At 53.9% G+C, this 22056-nt stretch overlaps 1 protein-coding gene across 1 annotated transcript in view; it reads right to left on the bottom strand.

Annotated features, from left to right (window-relative positions):
- Positions 1-2589: 2589 nt before the first annotated feature.
- The window catches only part of LOC126641152 (ATP-sensitive inward rectifier potassium channel 12), a 31189-nt gene continuing 11722 nt past the window's right edge, over positions 2590-22056 (bottom strand). The window contains exon 2 of the mRNA XM_050317559.1: positions 2590-6428. Within this exon, the coding sequence (XP_050173516.1) occupies positions 4981-6270 (1290 nt within the window). The 5' untranslated portion in view covers positions 6271-6428 and the 3' untranslated portion in view covers positions 2590-4980. The remainder of the gene's footprint in view (positions 6429-22056) is intronic.

The following is a 22056-nucleotide window of genomic DNA, read 5'->3' as shown; positions in this document are numbered from 1 at the left end:
GCTCCCTGCATGGCTGAGCTGATCTTGTCCCCTGGATAAATCCCATCAGGAAGTGCAGTGGAGCAAGTGGGACTCACGGATGGGGCCGTGGGAGAAGGGGGGACCCTGCAGAGCCCCATCATTGCAGTGCCTTCCCATGCAGGGAGGAAAATCATCTTTCCTGCAGGATAACAAGGAAAATTCATGTGTGTGGTTTCTGCCCTGACCTAGAGGCAGCAGGATGGATATTTGCTAAAAGGCTCTTAAAAAACAAAACAAAAAAACCCAAAAAAACCCAAAACAAAACAAAAACCAAACCAAAACAAAAAACCAAACAAACAAACAAAAAAACCACACACACACACACACACAAAAAACCTCTGTCCTGCTGGCCCCAGTCTTGCTCAAAGTTTGCTCCACATGCATCCTGTATGTGTGACAACTGACAGACTTGGAACCACGCTGGAAGTTGGCTACAGGCAGACACTTCTCTATGATCTTTAAAATATACAGCATGACGCGAGATATTTTAAATAGATCAAAATACATTTATTACATATTTATATTATTTTCTCTAGTCTATTTATATCTTTTGGAGACTCTTATATATAATATATATAATATATTTAAAATAACATAAAATTAGCCAGTTTTGTCATCTGAAATACATTTTACAAATATATATATACATTGTCACATATATCTCAAATATATGTGCAATGAGACAGAGAAATACCAGAGGTGGAAAAGGTACAGATACTTCATTGCATCCCTCGGCTTCTCTACCACCATCACCCCAGTGAAGAGACTCAGCATTTCATCCCTGGGAAACCAGTGCTCCCAGTTGCCAGCCTGCCCTCGTGAACTGATGCCGGGTCCTGGCCCCCAAACCACGTGGGACCAAGCCTGGGGGAGCACCGGGGTGTTTTTGGGAGGGGATGGAGGAAAGATGGGCACCCTGGGAGCGGGCAGCTGGACAGATGTGCGCGGCTGGTGGACAAGGTGATGGGTGGCATCGCGTCGGGCACCGTCCCACATCCCATCCCTGCTCGTAACGCATCCCAATCCTGCCCTCTGCCAACCCCCCATGGCAGCATTCCTGAATTGAAGGGTGGGGAGAGCAGGATGAGGCCAGAGTGCCACACCCAGCTGTCACACGCTCATTCCAGTGTGCAAGAAATGGGAAGCGGGGGGGACACACGGGGGACTCTTTTGGTTGTCAGCACGAGAGGAAAGGAAAGAGCAGGAGGGTTTAAAAATAAACGTATTTGTTCTGCCTTATTAAAGATAGAAAAGGTGGCTCTGAAATCATCTCCTACAAAAGGTTTGAAGGTCAAGCAGGCACCGAATCGTGAAAGGTTGAGCGCTAAGTGATTGTCCCAGCCCGAAAAGACTTAGGGCACTAAACTCGGTTGTGAGAAGCGAAGGCTCGTCCCGACAGCCCCCAACCCTGGGCACCCCCTGCCCAGCCTGGCAGGGCACAGGATGCTCTTTCCAGAGGTGGATTTGGGGTGCAGGGCTGTGGCTTTCTGCTCTCACTGGTGTATCTCTGTGGGGTGAAGCCAAGTGGGAGCAGCAGCGGGTCCAGCCCCTGGTCCCCAACCAAGGTGGCTGCCCCGAGGGCAATCCCTGCAGGAGGCTGGCCAAGAGGATTAGAGGTTCTCTCCTTTGTCGGACTCCTGCCATCCCCCAGGGATCAAGTGGGAGTGAACTCCAAGGATGGAGTCGGTTCACTCAGGGAAATGGCTGGTGACTGTTTTGGGGGGGACGTTTCCCCCCGCTCGGCTCCAAACCCCTTCCCACAGGGATCCTGCCCCATCCATGCTGTGACCGGCACCAAAACCCCACACCGAGAGCATCCCTGTGCCTTCCCAGCCCCTCCAGGGAAGGGAAGTGCCGAACAGACACCACTCTCTGGCTTCCTTCACCTTGTTTTTCGTTTGTTACCCCTTTCTTTGACAATTTATGTGATTAAAACTACGGCTGGGCAGCCTTCCTGATGCTCCCTGATGGCAGGAAAAAAGACCAGTAACTCAGAGCACTCACAGGTGGGTAAAAATAATATTTATACACTATGTACCAGCATGGTCCATGACCAGGACAAGGACTATACAGTATATTTATGATGTCTCACCAGAGCTAGACCCTCACTATCAGGGTTTGGGGCAGGGAGTGAGTGAACATGGTCCAGGGAGAGTCCAACACCCCCTCACCCTTTCAGCCTCGGGCACTCCCTGTCCCAGTTCACATCCTCCTACACAGCAGTTTAAAAATACATCTGTATATATTATTCTATTCTCCAGGTAACACTGTACAATCAAAGAAGTTCCTTTAAAAGCAATAATTTACTTAAAGACATCTCTATTTCTCTTTTGTTTTTATACAAATATTTACTGTGATATATATATATATATATAAAGAAATTAACCCTCTGAGAACTCTACAGCAGCAAGATGTGCACCTTTTTTTTTTTGTAATAATTATTATTTATTCAAAAAGAACCTAAAACCACTTAAAAGCATTTATTTTAAAAAAATAAATAAGTAGTGCTCACACAAAATCTCTCTGCCCCCCCCCCCAATCCTTCCCAACCCCCCCCAGATGCTATGGTGCAAAAAGTGGGGGGGCAAACCCCTCCCCCCTGGGAGCAAAGGGACTGGTGATGGGATGGAATCCACATTGGCTGCCTCAGAAACATCAATGCCATGGCTGGAACTCAGTGGCCCATCCTACATGTCCCCACTTTTGGGGACAACCCACCCGGGGATGTTTTCTCCCAGTGGCCGGATTTTAGGGGCGGCCAAAAATGATGCAGCCCCTTGGCCAGCAGCGTGGGGTGACGGTGATGGACACTGGTGGGAAGAATCTTTGCGGGGATGGAGTCCCAGAGCCCAACACGGTGGCACAGGGCAGGGGGACACACTGGGGCGTCCCCTCCCTAGAGCCCTTGGCAAGAAGGAGATGGGGATGGGGACATAGGACAAATCCTGCCTCTGCCACCCTTGCTTGGACACACCACAGCAAGTTATGGCTCCAGGACATGGCTTCCCTGATGTGGGCTGGGGGGAGGAAAGCACCGGGAGCCCGTCACAGCCCGAACGCTGCAGGGCACCCCGCTCTCGAGCCCCTCTCCCCAAGGGTGGGTGCTGCCAGGGCTCCATGCCCAGGATGCGGGATGCCCATGGCTACAAAGCTTTTCCCATGGCTACAAAGCTTTTCCCATGGCCACAGGGAGCAAGGGAGCCGGATTTTGGCTCCCAGAGCACCAATGAGCAGCATGGATGGATGAAGGGACCCGCAACCTGCATCTTCCCAACTCCTTCCCCCTGTGCAACGGTGGGGAGCAGGGCAGGAGCCAAGGCTTCCCAAGCATGAACTGGTTTGCCCTGTGCTGGAGCAAAAGCTAAGCCAGCTTGCCACCAAGGCCAGCCTAAAACACGGCGGATGAGGGGACGTGGGTGCTGCAGAGCAAAGGAAATGTACCCCGGTGGGGGGATGCAAAAGGGGTGCTGTGGAGGAGGGCTGGGGTGCAGGATGAGTTCGCATCTCTAAGGCACAATCCACCTTGAGGCTGGGACACAGGGATGGGTTGAAGCTCAAGACGGGGTGATTTTCTCGACTGGCATCTCTTGTTTTGGGAAAAACATCTGCCTCTGAAGCAGGACCCTCTGGTGAATGGGGAATTCATAAACCCCAGCCTGGCACAGAGGTGGCTCCTGTGCTAGAAGATGACTTTCACGTTGGTTTCCACGTTTAAAAATATTCTTCAGGGAAGAAAAATACCAAATTGGCTGGAAAGGTGGGAAAATACCCAATTTTGACAGCTTTCCACTCTCCTTTATGTGCTTCTCATTATTTTGTCCCAGTCGTGATGGAATTTATGAATTCCCCATCAGAGATGTTGGGGGAGACCCAACACTCAGTAGCTGATGTTCCAGACCCCATTTCCACTCTGAAAATCACTATTTCCAGATATTGGCTAATTACTGTGTTTACAATGCTTTTTTTCTATCACAGTCCTTCTTATCCTTATCACCTCCTTCTCCAGTAATTCCTCTGCTTGCTTTCACTGCCACGGACCTCCAGTCACTTACATCTGTTTTCTACCTATGAAACCACGCCAGTGGAAAATAAACACCCCAAAACTGGATGCAGTCTTGACTTTTAGCTCTTGAATCTACCCAACAAGTTACCCCCTCAAAGGACCCCGGTGGCTTCTTCATTCCCTTGTTCATTTTTAAAAAATACTGAATGACTTCTTTCAGATTTAATATTATTATTATTATTGTTGTTATAGTTATAATAATAATTATTATTATTATTTTGGTAAACAGTCTCCCAAACGGTACGGTGAAAAAATTAAAAACCCTCTCACCTCCCTCCCCCGTTTTTTCCCCCAAATTAAAAAGAAGTACTTTAACGTTGCATGTTATTTCAAGTGTTGTTCTTGTGCAACCGAACCAGATCGCCTGCCGAAGGAGCAATTTTTTTTTTTTGTTGCTGTTGCTGCTCGGTTAAAAAAACAAAAGGAAAAAAAAAATAAAAACTAGAAAGACAGAGAGAGTGTAAGATTTGTTTCCTGATATTTCCTCTTTTTGGATCTCGCAGTGCTCGGCTCCAAGACAACGCCGGCGTTTTCCCCGCGGGGGGAGCAAAGCCCCGCGGGGCCAGCGCGGGGCCGGCGCCTGCCCACGCCCCACAGACCCTCCTCTCTTCATCCCTCCATCCGTCCATCCGTCTGTCTGTCCGTCCATCCCCCCCGAACCGCCGGCCCCGCCACGGGCACCGGGCGCGGGACACGTGCCGGGGGCTGCCACCGTCCCCTCCTGCAGACCGCTCAGTGGTTATTGCGATGAAACTGAAAACTATGAACGAGACTAATTTCTCAAGCATTCCTATGGCACTTGCATTGTTCTGCATAATTTTGAGCGGGTTTTAGGGGGAAGAGATTAGAGGAAGGAAAAAAAATACCCTTGGAAAAGTCAGCGGAAGGACCAAGAGTCATATTTCCGACTCCCTCCTGTACGACCGTTGATCCAGCGCTATTGTGGCTTGAAGCCTGTCGAACTCGTGTCTGTTGTCCGGGCTGATGTCCTCCAAACCCCGGCTGTCATCGTCTTCCTCTTCCTCGTCGCGGCTCATGAAGGCCAGCTCGTTCTCGTAGCAGAAGGAGTTGGTGCTGGGCAGCAGGAATTTGTTCTCCACCAAGTCCTTGGCGCTGCAGCGCGGCGTGGACGGGACCTCGTAGGTTTTGTGGAAGTGGGAATAGTCTACTTTGTACTGGTTTTTCTCCTCGAACAAAACGGGCTCAAAGCGGTGGCCCCAGAGGATCTCACTGGCCAGGTAGGAGCTCCGAGCTTGCGTCGTCATGGCTGTGGCTTCTACCATGCCTTCCAGGATGACGACGATCTCAAAGTCATCTGTCTCCAAGTCCTGGCGGCTGATCCCGAACAAGGGGCTGTCTTCGTTGATCTCGTGGAGAATGGTGATGGGGGACACCAAGAAAATACGGTCCAAGCCTTTATCAAACCCCACGTCGATGTCTATTTGGTCGAGCGGTATGTATTCCCCTTCCTCCGTGATCCTGGGCTTAATGAGCTGAGCTCGTACATGGGCTTCTACTATGTGGCTTTTCCGGAGGTTCCCCACTCTCCACATCAGGCAGAGTTTTCCATCTCTCATTGCCACTACCGCATTATGGCTGAAAAGTAATGTCTGGGCCCTTTTTTTGGGCCTGGCCATTTTTGCCATTATTGCACCAATCATGAAGGAGTCAATTATACACCCCACGATGGACTGAACCACCACCATGAAGACCGCGAGCGGACACTCCTCCGTCACGCAGCGGAAGCCGTAACCAATAGTCGTTTGGGTCTCAATGGAGAACAGAAAAGCAGCCACAAAGCCATTGACCTGCAGAACGCAAGGCTTGAAGGTATCGTCTCCACCCGGGTTTTCTAGGTCTCCATGAATGAGTGCAATTAACCAGAAAATCAGCCCAAACAATAACCAGGACACCAGAAATGCCAGGGAAAAGAGCAAGAGCATATACCTCCAGCGGATGTCAACGCACGTGGTGAACATGTCTGCAATGTACCTCTGTGGCTTGTCATCCATGTTGGTGAACTCCACGTTGCACTGACCGTTCTTCTTTACAAACCTGTTCCTGCATTTCCTCCTGGTGTGGATTTTCCCGTTGCCAAAGCCGTTGATACCTGGCATGGTGGTCAACCTCAGCCCGTCTTCCTCGGAGGACACGATGCTGTAAGGGTTGACCCTGCCTGTGGTCATCCCTGAGCCAAGCCCACAGTGAAGGTGAAGGGTCTTGCGATCCCCAGTGTCCCCCTGACCCACCCCTGCCCACCCCCCAGATTCTGTTGTGGTGGAAGGGAAGTCCCAAAATTCCACGTCTTGGCTGCGACGTCACCACGCTGATCCCGTGAGAGGCTCTGCAATGAGAGAACAAAGACACGGTCGTTACCTCTCATGGCATTTGGACCCAAGGGGCTGCTTGGCCGTGGACCTGATGGGGTGCACGCTGAGTGACAACCCCTCCACTGCCCTAGCTCTTCCTTCTGTGGACAGGCTGCTCCCAAAAAACGCACAGGAGGAAGGAAGAATGCCTTAGATTTTGTTCTTTGATAGTCTAAACTGAGTGAGGAAACCTTGCCAGGGTGATGCAGCATTTGTGGAACCCACAACAACTCCAGTGGACAGAAAACCTTGTGTAGCACTGGAATTTCTCCACCTCCCTTTTCTCATGAACTCTGCAGCTGGAGAGGCGAGCAGAGAAGCAGAGCTGTTCTCCTTAGGACATGGATGTCAGTAAAGGTACATCTGGAAGCGGCTCCTTTGGTTCACATTGCCCGTGCCAGATGGATCAATGCCCAGCCCAGCGCCCGACCTCCCAGCACCAGCTCTTCTGGGGTCAAGGGAAAGCACAGGGAGATGTGGATTTAACCTCTGTCCTCCTGCCAGAGGATGGGAGAGGACACGGCCAATGTGCAGCTGGTTGGAGAAGGCCCCGGGAAGGCACTTACTCAGGGCCTTCAGATGTCCTGAGGAGCAACTTTCCCAACATATCCATTGGGACATGGAGCCATCTACGGTCACAGATGGGTTTTGCTGGCCAAGCCTTACGAAGGAACAGCTGCCACTGGGGAATGGGGAGCTGTTTTGGTCCCTTCTGGAGGGCTCAACTGCAGGGTCAAGGACCTACACTCCGCTTTGCCTGGGAGAGAGGTGACATGGACATGGGGGAGGTGGCCCAAGTTGGGTGGGCTGCTCAGTGCAGCTGAGCCCTTGGTGGAGGAACCCAGCGGGACCCTGCCAGGCTGCTGGACCCTCCCAGCCCCTCACAGGGATGTGTCAGAGAGTGGGTAGGATTGTGGACAAGCCACATGGCACATCCCAAGCACCCCAAAGAGCTGGCACTGATGGAACACTCCTCAAACCATCTCCTGCCACAGGTCACCCATTACTTAATGCCGTGGGATGTGTCACTGGGGATGGAACCACCTTGCTGACACTGAGACCTGTACAGGGCAACAGCGTGGTGTGGGATCAGGTGCAGAGGCCCCCCACGACACCCCATGCTTGCAGCACAGAGGCAGCAGCTCCTGCCTGGGGGCAGAGGTGAACCCGCCGGGCTGTACATGCTGTGCTGGATCCGCTGGCCCGGTCGATGCAGTCGATTCCTGCAATCAGCTCCGGTGCCTGGGGACACGCTGGGACAAGCACACCCTTTCCATTACACAGTGACCAGCACCAGGGAGCATTGCCAGGCACAGCCTGCCTGGGGCTGCATCAGCCCAGCTCACAATGATACCCTGGACTGCCTTTTACTGAACATGCTCCCCAAATCCAGCCTGGGAAACAGGAATGCCTCCAGAAGCCCAACACCACAAGCAGGAGCACTGCTCAAACCTCCCAGGTGCTGGACACAAACCCATGTGTGCCACCACCTTACACCAAACAACACATCTCCACCTGCTCCAATCTGGGCACAACCACTTTTTATCCACAAAGTTGATTTTTCAAACACCACAGTTGTTGGTGGGCATCTCAGCAGACCAAAGGATTGCTTGCACATGGTTGGGACCATCAGCATGAGAGTCTTTCCCTCCTTAGAGACATGGAAAATAATAAAATAGGCACAAAGAGTTCATATTAATGGTCAACATTTACAGCCCAGTAGTCATTAGAAGTCAGATGGGACCAAAGTGGCCTTACAGAGCTGACCTGTCAGGCCAGCTGCAGGTTCACACTGCCAAACTCCAACCTGGTCTCCCATCCCAAGTCTTCCTCCTGATCATCCTGGCTACACCCATTAATTTCTCTCCTTTTTGTTTGTTTGGGTTTTTTGTTTGTTTTGGTTTTATTTTTGTTTTTTATGAGAATTGAGCATTTGGGGCCAGAAAAGACTACTTCTCCATCACCCCCCCCCAGCTCACCCCACGGAATACGCTGAGTATTTTTGCCACTGGATGAATTTAGAGTTGGGTGGTTTTTTTAATTAATTCTAGATGCATTTGAGAAGTGAGCAAAATGCAGTGAGCTCCCAGTGACCTGTGAGAGGATTAGCTGGGGTCTGGATTAACTGTACTGGAAGGGGAGACGTGGCCGGGTGACTGCAGAGGCAGCAGCGTTGCCTTTACCTGGAGTGAGGTTCCCAGGGACCCTCGTGCTCCCCAGTCACCACCACTGCTCCTGCCTGCCTGCACCCTTTTCCCCATCCCTCCTTGCTGTCCTCCATTCTTGCTTTCTCTGTCCCTTCCTTCCTTTATTTCTTTTTCTTCCTTTCTCTCTTCGCTTCTTCCTTCCTTCTTTTTTCTTCCTTTCTTTCTTCTCCACTCCTTCCTTCCTTCTTTCTTTCCTTCCTTCCCTTTCCTCCCCCTCCTCCCACGTCACAGAGGGTTTCAGGGACCCCTCTGCTGCAGGACAATGCCAGGACAGACCCCAGGGTCTGACATTGTTTTGGGTACAGGGCAGCTCTTGTGACAAAGCCCATGTCCCCAGCATTCCCCAAGGCCACGGGACTGAGTCCTTCCCGAAGCACCAGAGCTCCTGGGAGGACCAACCCCACCCCCACCCCCCCCAGACCAGCAGGGGCACCACGGGGAGACGGCAGCTAAATAAAGGCAGTGGAGTGGATCTGCTGGAGCAGGAGGCCGCCTGCGGCTCGTACTTTATTTAGCACAGTTTTGTTTGGAAATACACTTTCTCGAGTTCACTGGAAGCCGAATTTCTGGTTTGGTTTAAATTCAAAGTCTGGAGCCTCAGGCTGCCGCCACGGGAGGCTCGGGCTGGGAGAGGGCTCATGCCAACACATGGAAACTCATGGCTGGACAGGCTCTGATGGGGGACCAACTGGGGGCCGTGTCCCCATGGTCACCTTACATCTCCTTGGGCCAGGAGTGCATCCTCCAGCATCACCCGTGGCATCTCCCCACAACCAGCACTGCCCCAGGGGACTGGTGGAGGTGTTACAGGGGGATACATCCCCTTCCCTGCCTCCTTCCCAGGAGTTTCACACCCCTGGCCATCACAATTTTACCTCACGGGAACAAAGCCAAAACTTCCCCTAATAATCACTGCCCATTAATCCCATTCCCAGCCCAGCTTCAGTGCAGACGAGCCCATGCTGGGTGTCAGGCAGGACCGGGACCATCTCCTGCCGCTCGCGCCACGCGCCTCGTGCAGCGCTAATAGTGTTAACATGGAGGAAACAAAACAGGCTCATAATATCAGTTTCGGGAATGAACGGGCCCCTGGCTCCCCGTGGCTCCAAAGGCAGTGACGCCATGGACTACCCCAGCTAATGAGCTGACACGAGAGGCAACAACTCCTGCCACAAAACTGCAGCAACCCAACTCCCACTGCGGAGCCGTTTCCCGCAGAGAATCCAAGTGTCTCCAGCAATCTACCAACTGCACGGTTAATCTTATTTATTTTATTTTTATTTTTTTTTTAAAGGGATGTTAAATGTTACAACAATATTAGGAACAGCCAGTACGCTGGGAAAATGTGTCGAGTGCCGGGCAAGTCATTATTTAGAGCCGGCTCAATGTGTCAATGCGATTTATCATCACACCTTTCCCTGTACCTCTGGAGGGGACGCTTTTTGGAGCCATCAGGGCTGCCCCCCGCTCTCTCATCCTCCCAGCACTGATTTTCTCATGGAATTGTGCAGACCACCAGGCTGTGTTCAGGTGGAATTGGCCTGGCGGGCACTTGGAGGAGCTGAGTTTGGGGATGCAGGTCCCATGGGGGCGGGAGAGGTGACCACGCGGGAGGGGTCGGTGTGAGGAGGTCACACTCGGAGCTGCTGCCCGCCCTGTGCCGGGAGATAACACTGCCCTGCGCCGGGAGATAACGCTGCTATCTCCCACAGCTGTGCCCTTCATGGCCCAGCAGCAGGACAGCAATGTCAGCGGCGAGGAGGGAGCTCTGCTCCCCACCTGGGACCACGGCCCAGCCAAAGACTGCCCAAGTCTCTCCTGCTCATCCATGTCCTGACAAAACAACCCAGCACTGAGCATCCACAAAGCGAGGGGAGAGCAGCAGAGCTGGGGGCTCCCCGAGCTGTGCTGGGGCAGCACCAGTGCCTGAATAACTCCCTCCTCTGAGTCCCCATCTTGGAGCACTTCCAGCAAATTAAGGGTCAGCACGCAGCAGGGCCAGGATACCTCGCGATGTATCCGCAGAATAAATGGCTCCCTGGTTCCCCTCCACTGCCAGGGAGGACAGGCAAGAGGCTGCTACCACAGTGCATCCCTAATGAGAAAAACCTGCTCTGTTTTGGCAGGGACACAGGTGGAAAACAGCTACAGGCACACATCCTTCTCCTGGGCCCCCCCACACCCCCCTAATACCGGTGAGCAGCTGAGAAGTCGCTGTCTGTGAGCCCTGATGGCACATGCAGAAGGGAAACTGAGGCACGTGGGAAAAGGAAGGCCCTTGGTGGGAAGACCGGAGGTGACGGGGTGCATGGAGAGATGCTGGCTCATCCCTGTCCCCTTGAGCCACGTGTGGATGCCACGGGCATGGGAGGAGGGAAAAGGGCCACGTGGAGCGTTCATCACTGCTGGGGCCAGGTGGCCTCTGCAGAGTGACAGGCTTGTGCTTAAGCACCCTCAAACTCCTGATAAATGTGATCAGGGAGCTCCTGGGAAAGATCCTGTTGGAGGCTGCACTGAGCACATGGTTGGTCCCCGACTCCATGACACAATAAGGGGTCTGAGCATTCCGATCTGGCTGCCTCCATGTCTATTCCAGCTCCAGCACCCGGCCCTGCTCCAGCACCCACACGCTGCAGTGACAGGACCCCAGGGCTAAACATCCACCCCCGCTGCCCCCACCACTCCCAGGTGATGCCCCAGGTGTCAGGAAATGCTGCAGCTCCCACACTCATCCCAACCGCAGCCAGCCCTGCAAACCCTCAGGTCCTGAAATCCCATCTTGCCCGCCTGGGAGACACTGACTTTTTCCATCTGCTCGAATCCATACGGCTGGACAGCGGGACATGGCTGGGGTTAAGGATGAGGGCAAGGGGAGGTGCAGGCCTTGGCAGGGACCACCTGCACCGGGGGCTGCCGAAGGATGCCTCAAAAGCATCCTTTGAGGGGGATGCAGCCAGATTGCCCTATTCCTGTGACACCCACCTAACCCTCTGGGCTACCCTCATACCCGCAGCCCCCTCAGCTGCCCTGGCTCAGAGGACGGGTGTTAATACCCCAGGAAATCACCCTGGGAAGGGGCAGAGCACCAGCTGCTCCCCAGGTAGGGGGTTGTCCGGAGGAGGGGGTGAGCCCTTACCTGGTGTGTGCCCTGGGGGGTCTCCCCAGCGCTCCCCGGCCATGGCTGCAGGGCACAGGGTGCCCCGTGGCCCTGCTGCAGCCCGGGCGAGAGACAGAGAGTTTTAATTGAATTTCTAGATTATCCTGGGGGAGAAATTGTAATCTCCTTAAATCCAACCTCTGGTCGAGTCCCGTAACCTACTGTCCTGCGCCGGGGAAGGGATTTAGTGAGGGGGAGGGGAGGCTTCCCTGCCTGCTGATGCTCCAGACCCTGCACCCAGCAGGATTTGTCCCGCAGTATGTCAGAGATCTGCTACTGGAAGCCCTGCAGCCCCGGGAATTGAGGTTCTGCAGTGGCAGTGCCCCATCCCTGCTCCCCATGTCCTGCCAGGGTGACCAGTGGGAGCTGCCCAGAGATGGTGTGGTCAGGGCTCCAGTGAAGGAGATTGTTAGTCAGCAGCATCTTTGGAGGGTGAAGAGGAGCCCACCAGGTGGGATTTATGGTTGGGAGGTGTCTGTGGCTTTGAACTGAAATATCACCAAACTCAGTTGTTCAAGTCCCCAAGGAAGTCCTGTTCCCTGCCCAGGCTGTGGTGGTGCCTCCCTGCCAAAAAACTCCATCCCTGGACTGTGTAGGCCAGAGGATTTCTTGAATGGGTGGGTGATCTTCACCCATATGGCCCTGGTCTCTCCTGCATGCTCCCAAATCCGAATACATGCTGGGCTTCATCCCAGCCGTGTCTCCTGCTCTAGGAAATCCCTTGCGTGGGCAGAGCCTGCACCCAGGAAATGTTTATCCTGAAGGTACAGTGGTAGGTTGGAAGTGATGGGTGGAATTCTAGCTGGGAATTGGCATGGAAAGGAGCAGAATGACCAGGAGAATCAGGATCCCTTCAAGCAAGGGGAGATGGGACGTAAGCAAGGCTGAGCCATCAACCGCTCATCAGTACCCTCCACTCTCTTTTGGGCTTTAAACCCACTATTATTCCTGCTCCATCCAAGCATTACCAACTGTTCAACTCCTGGTGAGAAACACAGACCACGCTCCGTTATCAGGCAGTTTTCCTGGCTCCACATCCGTGCCGGGGTAAAAAGTCGTCATTTCCACCCCTGAAGCATTTTGATTCCAGCACCCCTCAGCATCACCACTGGGTTAAGGCATCAGCAGAGTTCTAAACTTCACTGTTAACCCCAGCAGCAAGGGTGGAGATGGGGGGGAAGGACACACCATGCTTGAGAAGAGTCGCCCTCCTGGCCCTACTTACCCTGCGATGGCAGCGAGAGCCGCGGATTCTGCGCCCGACGCCGGCGGCCGAGCAGGCGAGAGGGGACTTTGCCGCTGTCCTGGCTAATTTCTCCTGAGCTCAGGTTACAGCCTGGCTTCTTCCCTACATGTACAGGAGCTGGCACCTCGGCTGTGGCCCCGGGGAGCCACCACCAGCGGGGTAGACCTGCTCCTTCGGGGCTATTTCCAAGGGGTAGGGAGGGAAATCTTGGTTGGAAGCCCAAGATGCCTTAGTGGTCTTGGGGGGTTGGAAAGGGAAGAAGCTTGAGGGGGTTTTTGGAGGTTTTTGGGATGTAAAAGGACCAGTCAGAAGCATGAGACACATTCAGACCTGGGGGATCAGACAATGGGACCAGGTAGTCCGTGTTCCGAGGCAAGATCAGCTTGTTCTTGTCATTTAGTGATGGCCATGACACAAACCCCACTTCTAAACATTTCTCAGGACAGGAACAAAAGTGCCCCTCCTTTTCTGTTGGGAGTGACAAACACCCCTGGCACACACGTGGTGCTGCCCAGCATCTTCAAGGTGAAAAAGGCCTTTTCATTGCTCTGCTGCTACAAGTTTTCCTCCAGCTCATGGCTCTGCCCACAACAGTTCATGAGTTTCAGTGCCTTCATTCCTGCAAGGGCTCCCTTTAAGGTCAGGTTTCTGGCCCCATGTTTCTGCCTTTTCCACTCTTCCCTGACATCACTGGAGAGCTGAACAACCCCAGACTTCGGTCGTGACCCCAAACCCAAGTAGCTGCAAGGGCAGCAAAGGCAGGGCAGGGTATTTTGGGGACCGTCTTCATCTGCTGCAGTGAAGATTTAGCACAGGCGTTGCATAACGCCGGGGGGGCTCGACGCTCCCCGTCCCCTCTCGCCGTCAGAGATCAGAGACTCAATTAATCCTCCATCATTCCCTGCCCACGGGGACCAGCCCTGGGTGCCCTCTCAGCCCGACCCCAAATCTCTGCCCGACGTCAGCATCCACCAAGGCTGGTACCCCACAGCCTGGGGGTGAGGTTCTGAGGGACATCCCACTGACACCACTCAGGGCACCCACTGTCCCTCCCGGGCCACCCACCTCGCTTGGGAAGCCCTTTTTGAATGGAGGTGGCTGTGAAGGTACCCACAAGACAGACATCGAGATCCCTAAAATGACTCATTGTCTCTGTGCCCCAGCCTTGGGTGCTGTCGTGCATCACTTCCTTGAGGGGCCCAGTGCCCACAGACCCTGCAGGCAGAGACCTGGGCATTTAGAGCACTTTATAAGGTCATTTTTAAACCACCAATGTTTGGTGCACATCTGCTTGTGTTCCCCCCTCCCTGCTCCTTTGCACAGCACAGATCTCTGATGGATGGTTCACTCAGGCACACACTGCAGGATCACAACAGCAATGAAGGGATCCCTATATTTTTTTTTTTTTTTTTTTTTGGCCAGCCCTAAAATAACAACCCCCACATGTGTCCTTGGGCAACCCTACAATGAACAAGGCGATTGCAAAGCCTGGCGTTGGCGAGCCCGGGCACTGCTGTGTGTGCACAAATGGGATGATGAGGAGAAGGGCACCAGCAAACCAAACCAAAATACTGTCAAGGGAAGGTTTAGAGGGTAAAGACGGTGGCACGCTGCTGCCAGCCAACCCTGGGGTCCCAGTCCTGCCCACCAGCATCCCTTGGAGATGCCAGATGTCACGCAGCACCCTGGCACAGAAGGGTGGCTGTGGTGGCAATGGGTGGGCACAGAGCAAAGGCATGCCATGGCCAGGGCAGGGGCCAGGTCTGGTGGCACTGAGGAGGGTGGGACACGGTGACATGTCCCTCCGTGAAGAGCTGCACGGAGAGTTACACAACGCCAGCCCGGCCGCCCTTGGCTGTGTGTGCCATGTGTGCTCCTATCGACACGGCCCCGGCCGCCCTCCGACATCCCCCCAGGGGCAGAACTCTGCAAGTGGTGTAAATGCAAGTGCATGTGAGCAGGGGGACCTGCTCCAGCCCCCCCCCTTCAAACCCTGCACCTCCTGCAGTGGTCACCAGCGATGCACCGGCACCCCACTGCCCCCTGGCTCAGCTGTGCCCATGGTGGGGGTCGGGAGGGCTGGGGTGGTGCTGTGCAGAACAGGGGAGCAGGATGAGCACCCATCCTGCTGGGAAAACACAGCAGCTAAGGAACTGCATGGCCTCCACCCAGGGATTTTTAGGACACGAAAGACCAGCCAGAAGGACGCAACAAATTCAAACCTGGGGGATGTGACCGGGTTAGGACAAGGCAAGACCTTGCCAGGACCATGATGGCCATGCCCCAAAAGTTCCTTCAAGCCTTTTGCAGGGGAGGAAGAAAAATCACCTTCTCTTTCTGTTGGAGGGAAAAACACTGGTACTACCACTGACAGCAAGGAGCTCTCCCCTTAGCAGAGCAGCGGGATGAAGCAGGGATGCTTTTGTCCACAGAGAGGGGAAACTGAGGCACAGTGTTTGGATGGGTCCAAGCATGGGGACAGGTTGCAACCCCTGTCATTGCCTTCCCCCCCAGCCTGGCCTGGCCCCAGTTGGAGATATTTATAAAGCCGATAAGGGAGCAGAAAGAATTTTCCAAATGCCGAAGTTACGTAACCTCTCCTCGCCCTCCACGGACATCGCCTGTAATTATAGGCTTGGGATGGGGGGAGAACCCTCCGTGGTGGGGCTGGCAGGGGGCACCACTACCACTGTCAGCCCAAAGGGCTTCACCCTCCTCTCCCTCACTGCAGCAGGTCCCCTGGGTCCTCGTGCCACTGTGCCACCCTGTGGGACCCCCTCCCTGAGGGACCTCGCTGGCTCTGTGGCCAGTCCCCCCATCCTGTGCAGGTGACCCCAAGATTTTGTCTGGGTTCTTGGTGTCTGAATCCACCTCAGGTGCCCACACCCCTCCAGCCCATCCCAGCACGTGCTGGGTGTCATGACAGACGACAACCTGAGCACAGCTGACATTGCCATGGTGACTGTTAATCCCTGCTGCTGGGAGAACTCATGCAAGACTCCTGCACCAGCACCTGTCCCCCACAAAGTGCTGACCCCCACCCCCAGCGTCTGCAGGTACCCCTTGCCCTCCACCAGCCCCATTTCCACCACTTTTTACCCTGCTACACACACAGGCACCTTCCAAACCCTTCTCCACCACCTCGCAGCTGCCTCCAAATCCTCCAGTTGTGTCTCAGCTCGCCCAGCCCTGTGGTTGCCACCCCAGGGGAGCGTGGTGTCCCTTCCCTGGGATATTTTCCTCTCTCCCAACTTCGGCCAAGGCTGGGGAGTTGGAGGGATGCTGAGCGAAGGCTCCGTCGCTGTGGCAACCCGCGGGGCCGTCTCCAGGCGACCGCCCAGGGATGCTGCAGAGATGCTCTGGAGGCAGAGTGAGAGGGACCAGGGCGGGGGGTGATGCATCCATAGGGATGCCACCCCCTCCTCCACTTCCCTACCTAAACCACGACCTGGGTCGTTGTAACAGGGTGTTAAAACACCCAGAGAAAGGCCACCGATCTGACTGGGGCGGCTGGCTGAGCACTGACAAGCTCGTGGCACCTCAGGCCGGCTGGTGGGAATAGCGGCAGGACGCTCCCGGGCGGGCGCGGGGGCCGCGCCGCTTCCAGGGCCACCTGCAGAGCTGTGGAAATCGTTGTTGGAAATAAGCCCGTTAGCTTCTTAACCCTCATTAAGCAGCTTAGGGGGGACACGCGCCATCGTACGCAAGCCCGGAGGCGGAGGAGGCCCTTGCTCGGGGCAGAGGGGTGACGGAATTTCCGCGGGTGCTGCAGGGGGTGCCAGGGGGGGAACACTGACCCAGCCCTCACCCCGACAAGCTTCCCCCTGCCCTCATCCATCCCCCCTGTCGCTCCCTGCCAGCCGGGACCACCGGCAGCTCCCGACGGCGCTGAGCGGCGGGCAGGGACGGCGATGACGGGCTGTCACACCCGTGTGACGAGTGTGGGAGGTCTCAGCCGCAGCCCCGCCGGCGTGGGGAGGGGGGAGTGGGGGCGGCTGTGACAGCGAACGGCCCGGCCAGGGCCCGACACGGCGGCTGCGGAACGGAGCGGGACGTTTCTAATCACTCCACTTGGAAAAGGTCCCGTTTTTACATTTGTTAAATTAAAGGATGTCAGCGTCCGATGCCAAGCCCAGGCTTCCTCGGAAATTTAAACTAATGGCAGCGAGGAAAACGAGCTGAAACCAGAGCACAAGCGCTCCCACGTTGTCCAGCAGCACCAGCCATCACTCTGGCCTGGATTTACATCCAAATATCCATCACAGAGATCTCAACTTTTTGCCCCAAAATCCAACCTTGCCCACTCTGATCAGTTAGAAAGCGCATTGCTGGCACTTGGATGAGCCAGGCTGCTGGGGTCCCCAGAGAGACCACCATCCTCCTCCAGCCTCTCAAAGAGCAAATATCTCCCTATTTTCTGGATACAGATGCCCTGGGCAGCGGGGTTTATCAGCACGGGGTGGAAGTGGGAGAGCAGAGTGGTGGGTGCAATGTCCAGATTTCTCCAGCTCTGATGATTCCTACAGCCAACTCCATCCTGCCCGGCCCCACACACAGGCAGGCAGAGGGGTCCTGGCAGAGCACGGGGGATGGGGGGGTCACACAGCCCCTCGCTGCCCCTCTTCCCCACGGAAATACCTGGGCTCAGGCGAGGGCTCCGCTCCCGGCGCTCTCCAGGCTCCGCTGGGGCGGTTTTGTGCTGCAGTTGAGAAAACCACTGAGTGGTGGTTGGTGGTTTGTTTTTTTTCTTTCTTTCTTTTTTTTTTTTTTTCCTTTTATAATTTTCTCGGCGAGATAAAATTAAACAAACAAGCCCTTCTGGGAGCAGCGCGAGGAAGGGAGCCTGCTTCCCTACAGATGTGCGTGTCCTCAGCGATTACAACCACCGAATTAAGCTCTCCCTGTGACTGGGACATTTGCACAATCCCACTCCTTCACCTCCTGCGGTTTCACTGGTAGGAGACTGGCTGGCTCTGCAGCCTCCCTCCCCATGAGGTCATTACCCAAACACCTATTTTTCACAAAAACATCAAGAATGGTTTGTTTTGGTTTAGGTTTTTTTTTCCCCCTGACCATCTCGCTATCAAATTAGAGTGGTCTGGAGTGCAAGGCTGGGAGTGCTCAGCAAAGCAGTACATACTGGAGGAGGATAGGATAGGATAGGATAGGATAGGATAGGATAGGATAGGATAGGATAGGATAGGATAGGATAGGATAGGATAGGATGGGATGGGATGGGATAGGAAGGAATGGGATGGGATGGAATAGAATAGAATAGAATAGAATAGAATAGAATAGAATAGAATAGAATAGAATAGAATAGAATAGAATAGAATAGAATAGAATAGAATAGAATAGAATAGAATGAAGATGCAGTGAGACATTTCCCTGGGGATGGGGCTGTAGAGGAGGGGGAACGCTGTGGGTCAGGAGTCTCCCAGATGCCCTCCAAGCCCTGTCAGCAGTTCCCAAAGCAAAAAGGAACAATCACAGCATAAGATTTACAAACACACCTAAACTTTCCGGCTTCATCTGCCTCGGGAGCCGGCAGAAGCCGTTGCCATAGCTTTGCAGACCACCGGTGGGTTTTGTAGCACAATCTGGACCACGGATCTATGCAAATCCCCAAGGCAGAAGTCTTTATGGAGGCATATGACAACCAAAAAAGAATAGCGCTCAGTGCTCTACTCCCACACGCCACCCCCCAACTTCACCATCATTTAAATCAGTCTTAAGTTGGAAGAATTCAAATCAACACTGTCGTCACAGAGCCAAGCAGAGAGGTGACACAACTTAGATGCTGCCAGGGAAATTGCCCCCCTGAGACTCGAAACTCATCAGCCCATCACTTTCTTGAAGCCCCATCAAGGAAAACAAATGAACTGGCAACTCGCTGCCCCCCAGCCCTCCATCCCGTCCGGCCAGGGCTGCTGGAGAGGTTTCCAACCAGCCTTCCCCCCTGGGATCAACAGGAGGGGGACCGCGGGGAGAAAAATATCTGAGACATGCTGCTGAGGCTGGAGAGCCACAGTTGGAAAAGAAATCAAAGCTTCCAAAGAGAGAGATGCCAAGCAGATATGTTGTTCCCAAGAGAAACAGGACATTCCTCTCCAAGGGGGAGGAAGGGAGGAGGAAGGCTCGTGCCACCTCTCTCAGCTCCCCGGCATAGGTGCTCGGGCAGCTTGTCCCCACTGTGCCAGGCTGCAGACACAGATGGCATTGCAACTACTGCTTTTTTTTGTTGTGTTTGGTTTTTTTGGTTTGGTTTTTTACCCTAAAAGCATGTTTTCAATTTGGGGTGAAGTTTGCAGGGTCCTGCAGGCAGCCAGGCAGATGTGGAGCCACTCACCGGTTTCCTGGAGACCTCCCTGGCCTTCCTGCACCACAGAGAATCATCAAGGTTGGAAAAGATCTCAAAGGTCATCTAGCACAACTATTAACCCAGCACTGCCAAGTCCACCACTAATCCATGTCTCCAACTGCTACATCTACACATCTTTTAACCATGACCCTACACCCTCCACTGTCTTGGGGGGCACAGCTTGGTGTCAGCAAACTCCTTGGGGCTCTCATGGGAGTCACGTAGAGAAGAAACTGGGGGGATGGAGGGTGTAAAGAATTATACTTTGCTATTTCCAGAAATGCCAAAATCAGGTCCTGGTTCAGTCCAGAGGGTGAAGGATTGTCAGGCTGGATTTTCCTTGCAAAACATGTTTGAGTTACACAAGCAGCGGGATCAGGCTGGAAGCAAGCGGGTGAGATCATCTCAGTGCAGTCCTGGTTGATCCCCTGAAACCATCCAATTTGGCTGCTTCAGCATGATTTCTGCAGCAGATTGTTCCTGCAGGAAGTTTTATACCTGTGCCCTTGGGCTAAGCCCTGACAGCATCCTTCACTGGCAACAAGCTACCTGCCTCCTCAAGGCAACACCTGGGGAGGTTGGGGGGAGAGAAGGATGGGAGCAGAGTTGGTCTGGCTATAAATAACCCCACGGAAAGGTAGCAGGAGAAAAAGCAGCAAACAGAAACCAATAAATCCAGGGAGATGTGTTCAGCTACAGGCACTCGGTGCAAACATCTCCTTGTGCTCCGTGTGACCCCGTGGAAGAGAAAATGGGATTCATCTCAGCTCAATGAAGCTGGATCCAGGTGGCAAGACCTACTCCACTGTGCACATTAAAAGATATTAAGTTGAGAAAGGGGAGAGTTGAATTAAGGGGAGTTAAATTACAGAGAGTTAAATTAAGATGCCTGTTGAACCATGTTAACATAGCTCAGGTCTGGCTCCTGGTGCCACCAGCGCTGAACACCCAGCAATCCCATCCCCAGAAAGCTGGGAAATAGCCTGTGTTTAAGGCCATCATTATTTGCAGTCTGTGATCCTGGAGAAAAGGGCAGAAAAAGCAACTTCTCATTTTCATCAATAAAAGAGGAATTGTAGGAGCTCAGCAAGCACAGTGGCCAGCAGGTCACAACCAGCAGTGCCGGAGTGATTCATCCTAAACGAGCCAGATTTAGTCAAACTAGCCTAGAATAAGGCAGGGAAACAGTCCAGAGTTTTCCCTGCAGATTCCTGCCAGGTATTAGCCCATGGAAGCGATGGGGACAACAGAGAGAGGACAGAGTAGGATCACTCTGCTGTCCCCTCCAGCACCAGAAAAATCAATAAAGAACTTAAATCCCAGCTCCTGCATCTGGATACTGCACAAAAATGCATTGAGAAGGGTTTGTTTTTTCTCTTTTCCCAGCCCATCTTCCTGGAGCTCACTTGTTCCCATGCCCAAGGGTGCTGGAGGAGCTGGGGACTGGGCACTGCAGCACCCACTGGGCCAGCTCTCCCCAGAAAATCATCTGAGCAGCTCCAGCTTTGCTTGCGTGTAACTTATTATTAAAGCTGAGCAAATAATTCAGGGCAGGAGCTCCAGGAGCAACGTTTTGCCTTTTCATTTTCCGCTCTCGAGCTGTCTGCAGCTTCCCCAGAGCTCGGGGATGATTTAAAGACCTGTCTGCGGACGGGAGCCGGGCTGGGAGTGTTTGATGGCCCGAGTTTCACGTGCGCAGATGAGGACACGCTGGACACATAAGGATGGATGAGCCTTTCCTCGTGCCCTAATTAGACGAGCAGCATTTGCAAAGTGGGTTTTGGGGATTTTTTTTTCCCCCTGTGTTGGAGGCCAGCGAGCACTTCAGGCAGAGTTAACGAGCGCCTGTTTGTTAGGCGAGGTTCAGCCAGCGCTTTGCTTCACGGCGCATCATTTTCCACTCGGTGGTACCAACCTGGGCACAAAACTTCTGTGGATCAGCTCATTCCCAGCTCCTCTTTGTTACCCCCAAAACACCACTAAGGGCACAGGAAAGGAAGACAGGGCCACAGGCAGAGTCATGGGGCTGTCAGGCTGCGACGGCTCCAACTTTCCAGCGCTGCAGCCATCCCAGGCGTTTGCTTCCTCATTAGTGGAAAAGGTTAGGGAGAACGGATCAGCTCTGTGCCAGCCCCCCGTGGTGCTGGTGTGACGCAGGCTGGCAAAGGCAGATCGCCCCGATGCTCGGGCAAGCGCCAGCCGAAAGGAAAGCAGGGAGGGAAGAACCACAAAATCAGAGGTCCCCATAGTTGAAGTAGAGCCTGTCCACCCCCACCACCATCCTCCTGTCCCTGGGAAACCCATCTGTCCTGAGCCCATATGGAATGACAAATTTAACTGCCTCCACCCTTTTCCTGGAGGACAAGGGCTGGTGTCACCCATGGCTGTGAAGAGGTGCAGAAGGGGACAAGAAAGGGACACCCCATTCTCCCAGAGCCGGAGCAGGAGAGCTGACATTGAAGACAACCATGTCTCCTTCAGGGACTTGGCCCTGGAGAAAGGTTTGGGCTCCCAGGACTGGGCCAGGCAGCCACTGCCTCCCGGTTTGCTGCCTTCAGGAAGGAGCAAACCAGTGACATCAACCTCCTGCTGTAAGACCTCCAAGAGTAGCTCATGTGCAAGACAGAAGGAG

This window comes from Myiozetetes cayanensis, unplaced genomic scaffold (genome assembly GCF_022539395.1).
Source record: "Myiozetetes cayanensis isolate MyiCay16 unplaced genomic scaffold, myiCay2020 scf20-37, whole genome shotgun sequence".
Taxonomy (NCBI): Eukaryota; Metazoa; Chordata; class Aves; order Passeriformes; family Tyrannidae; genus Myiozetetes; species Myiozetetes cayanensis.
The sequence above is the reverse complement of the archived record's forward strand: the minus strand, read 5'-3'. Positions and strand labels throughout refer to the sequence as shown.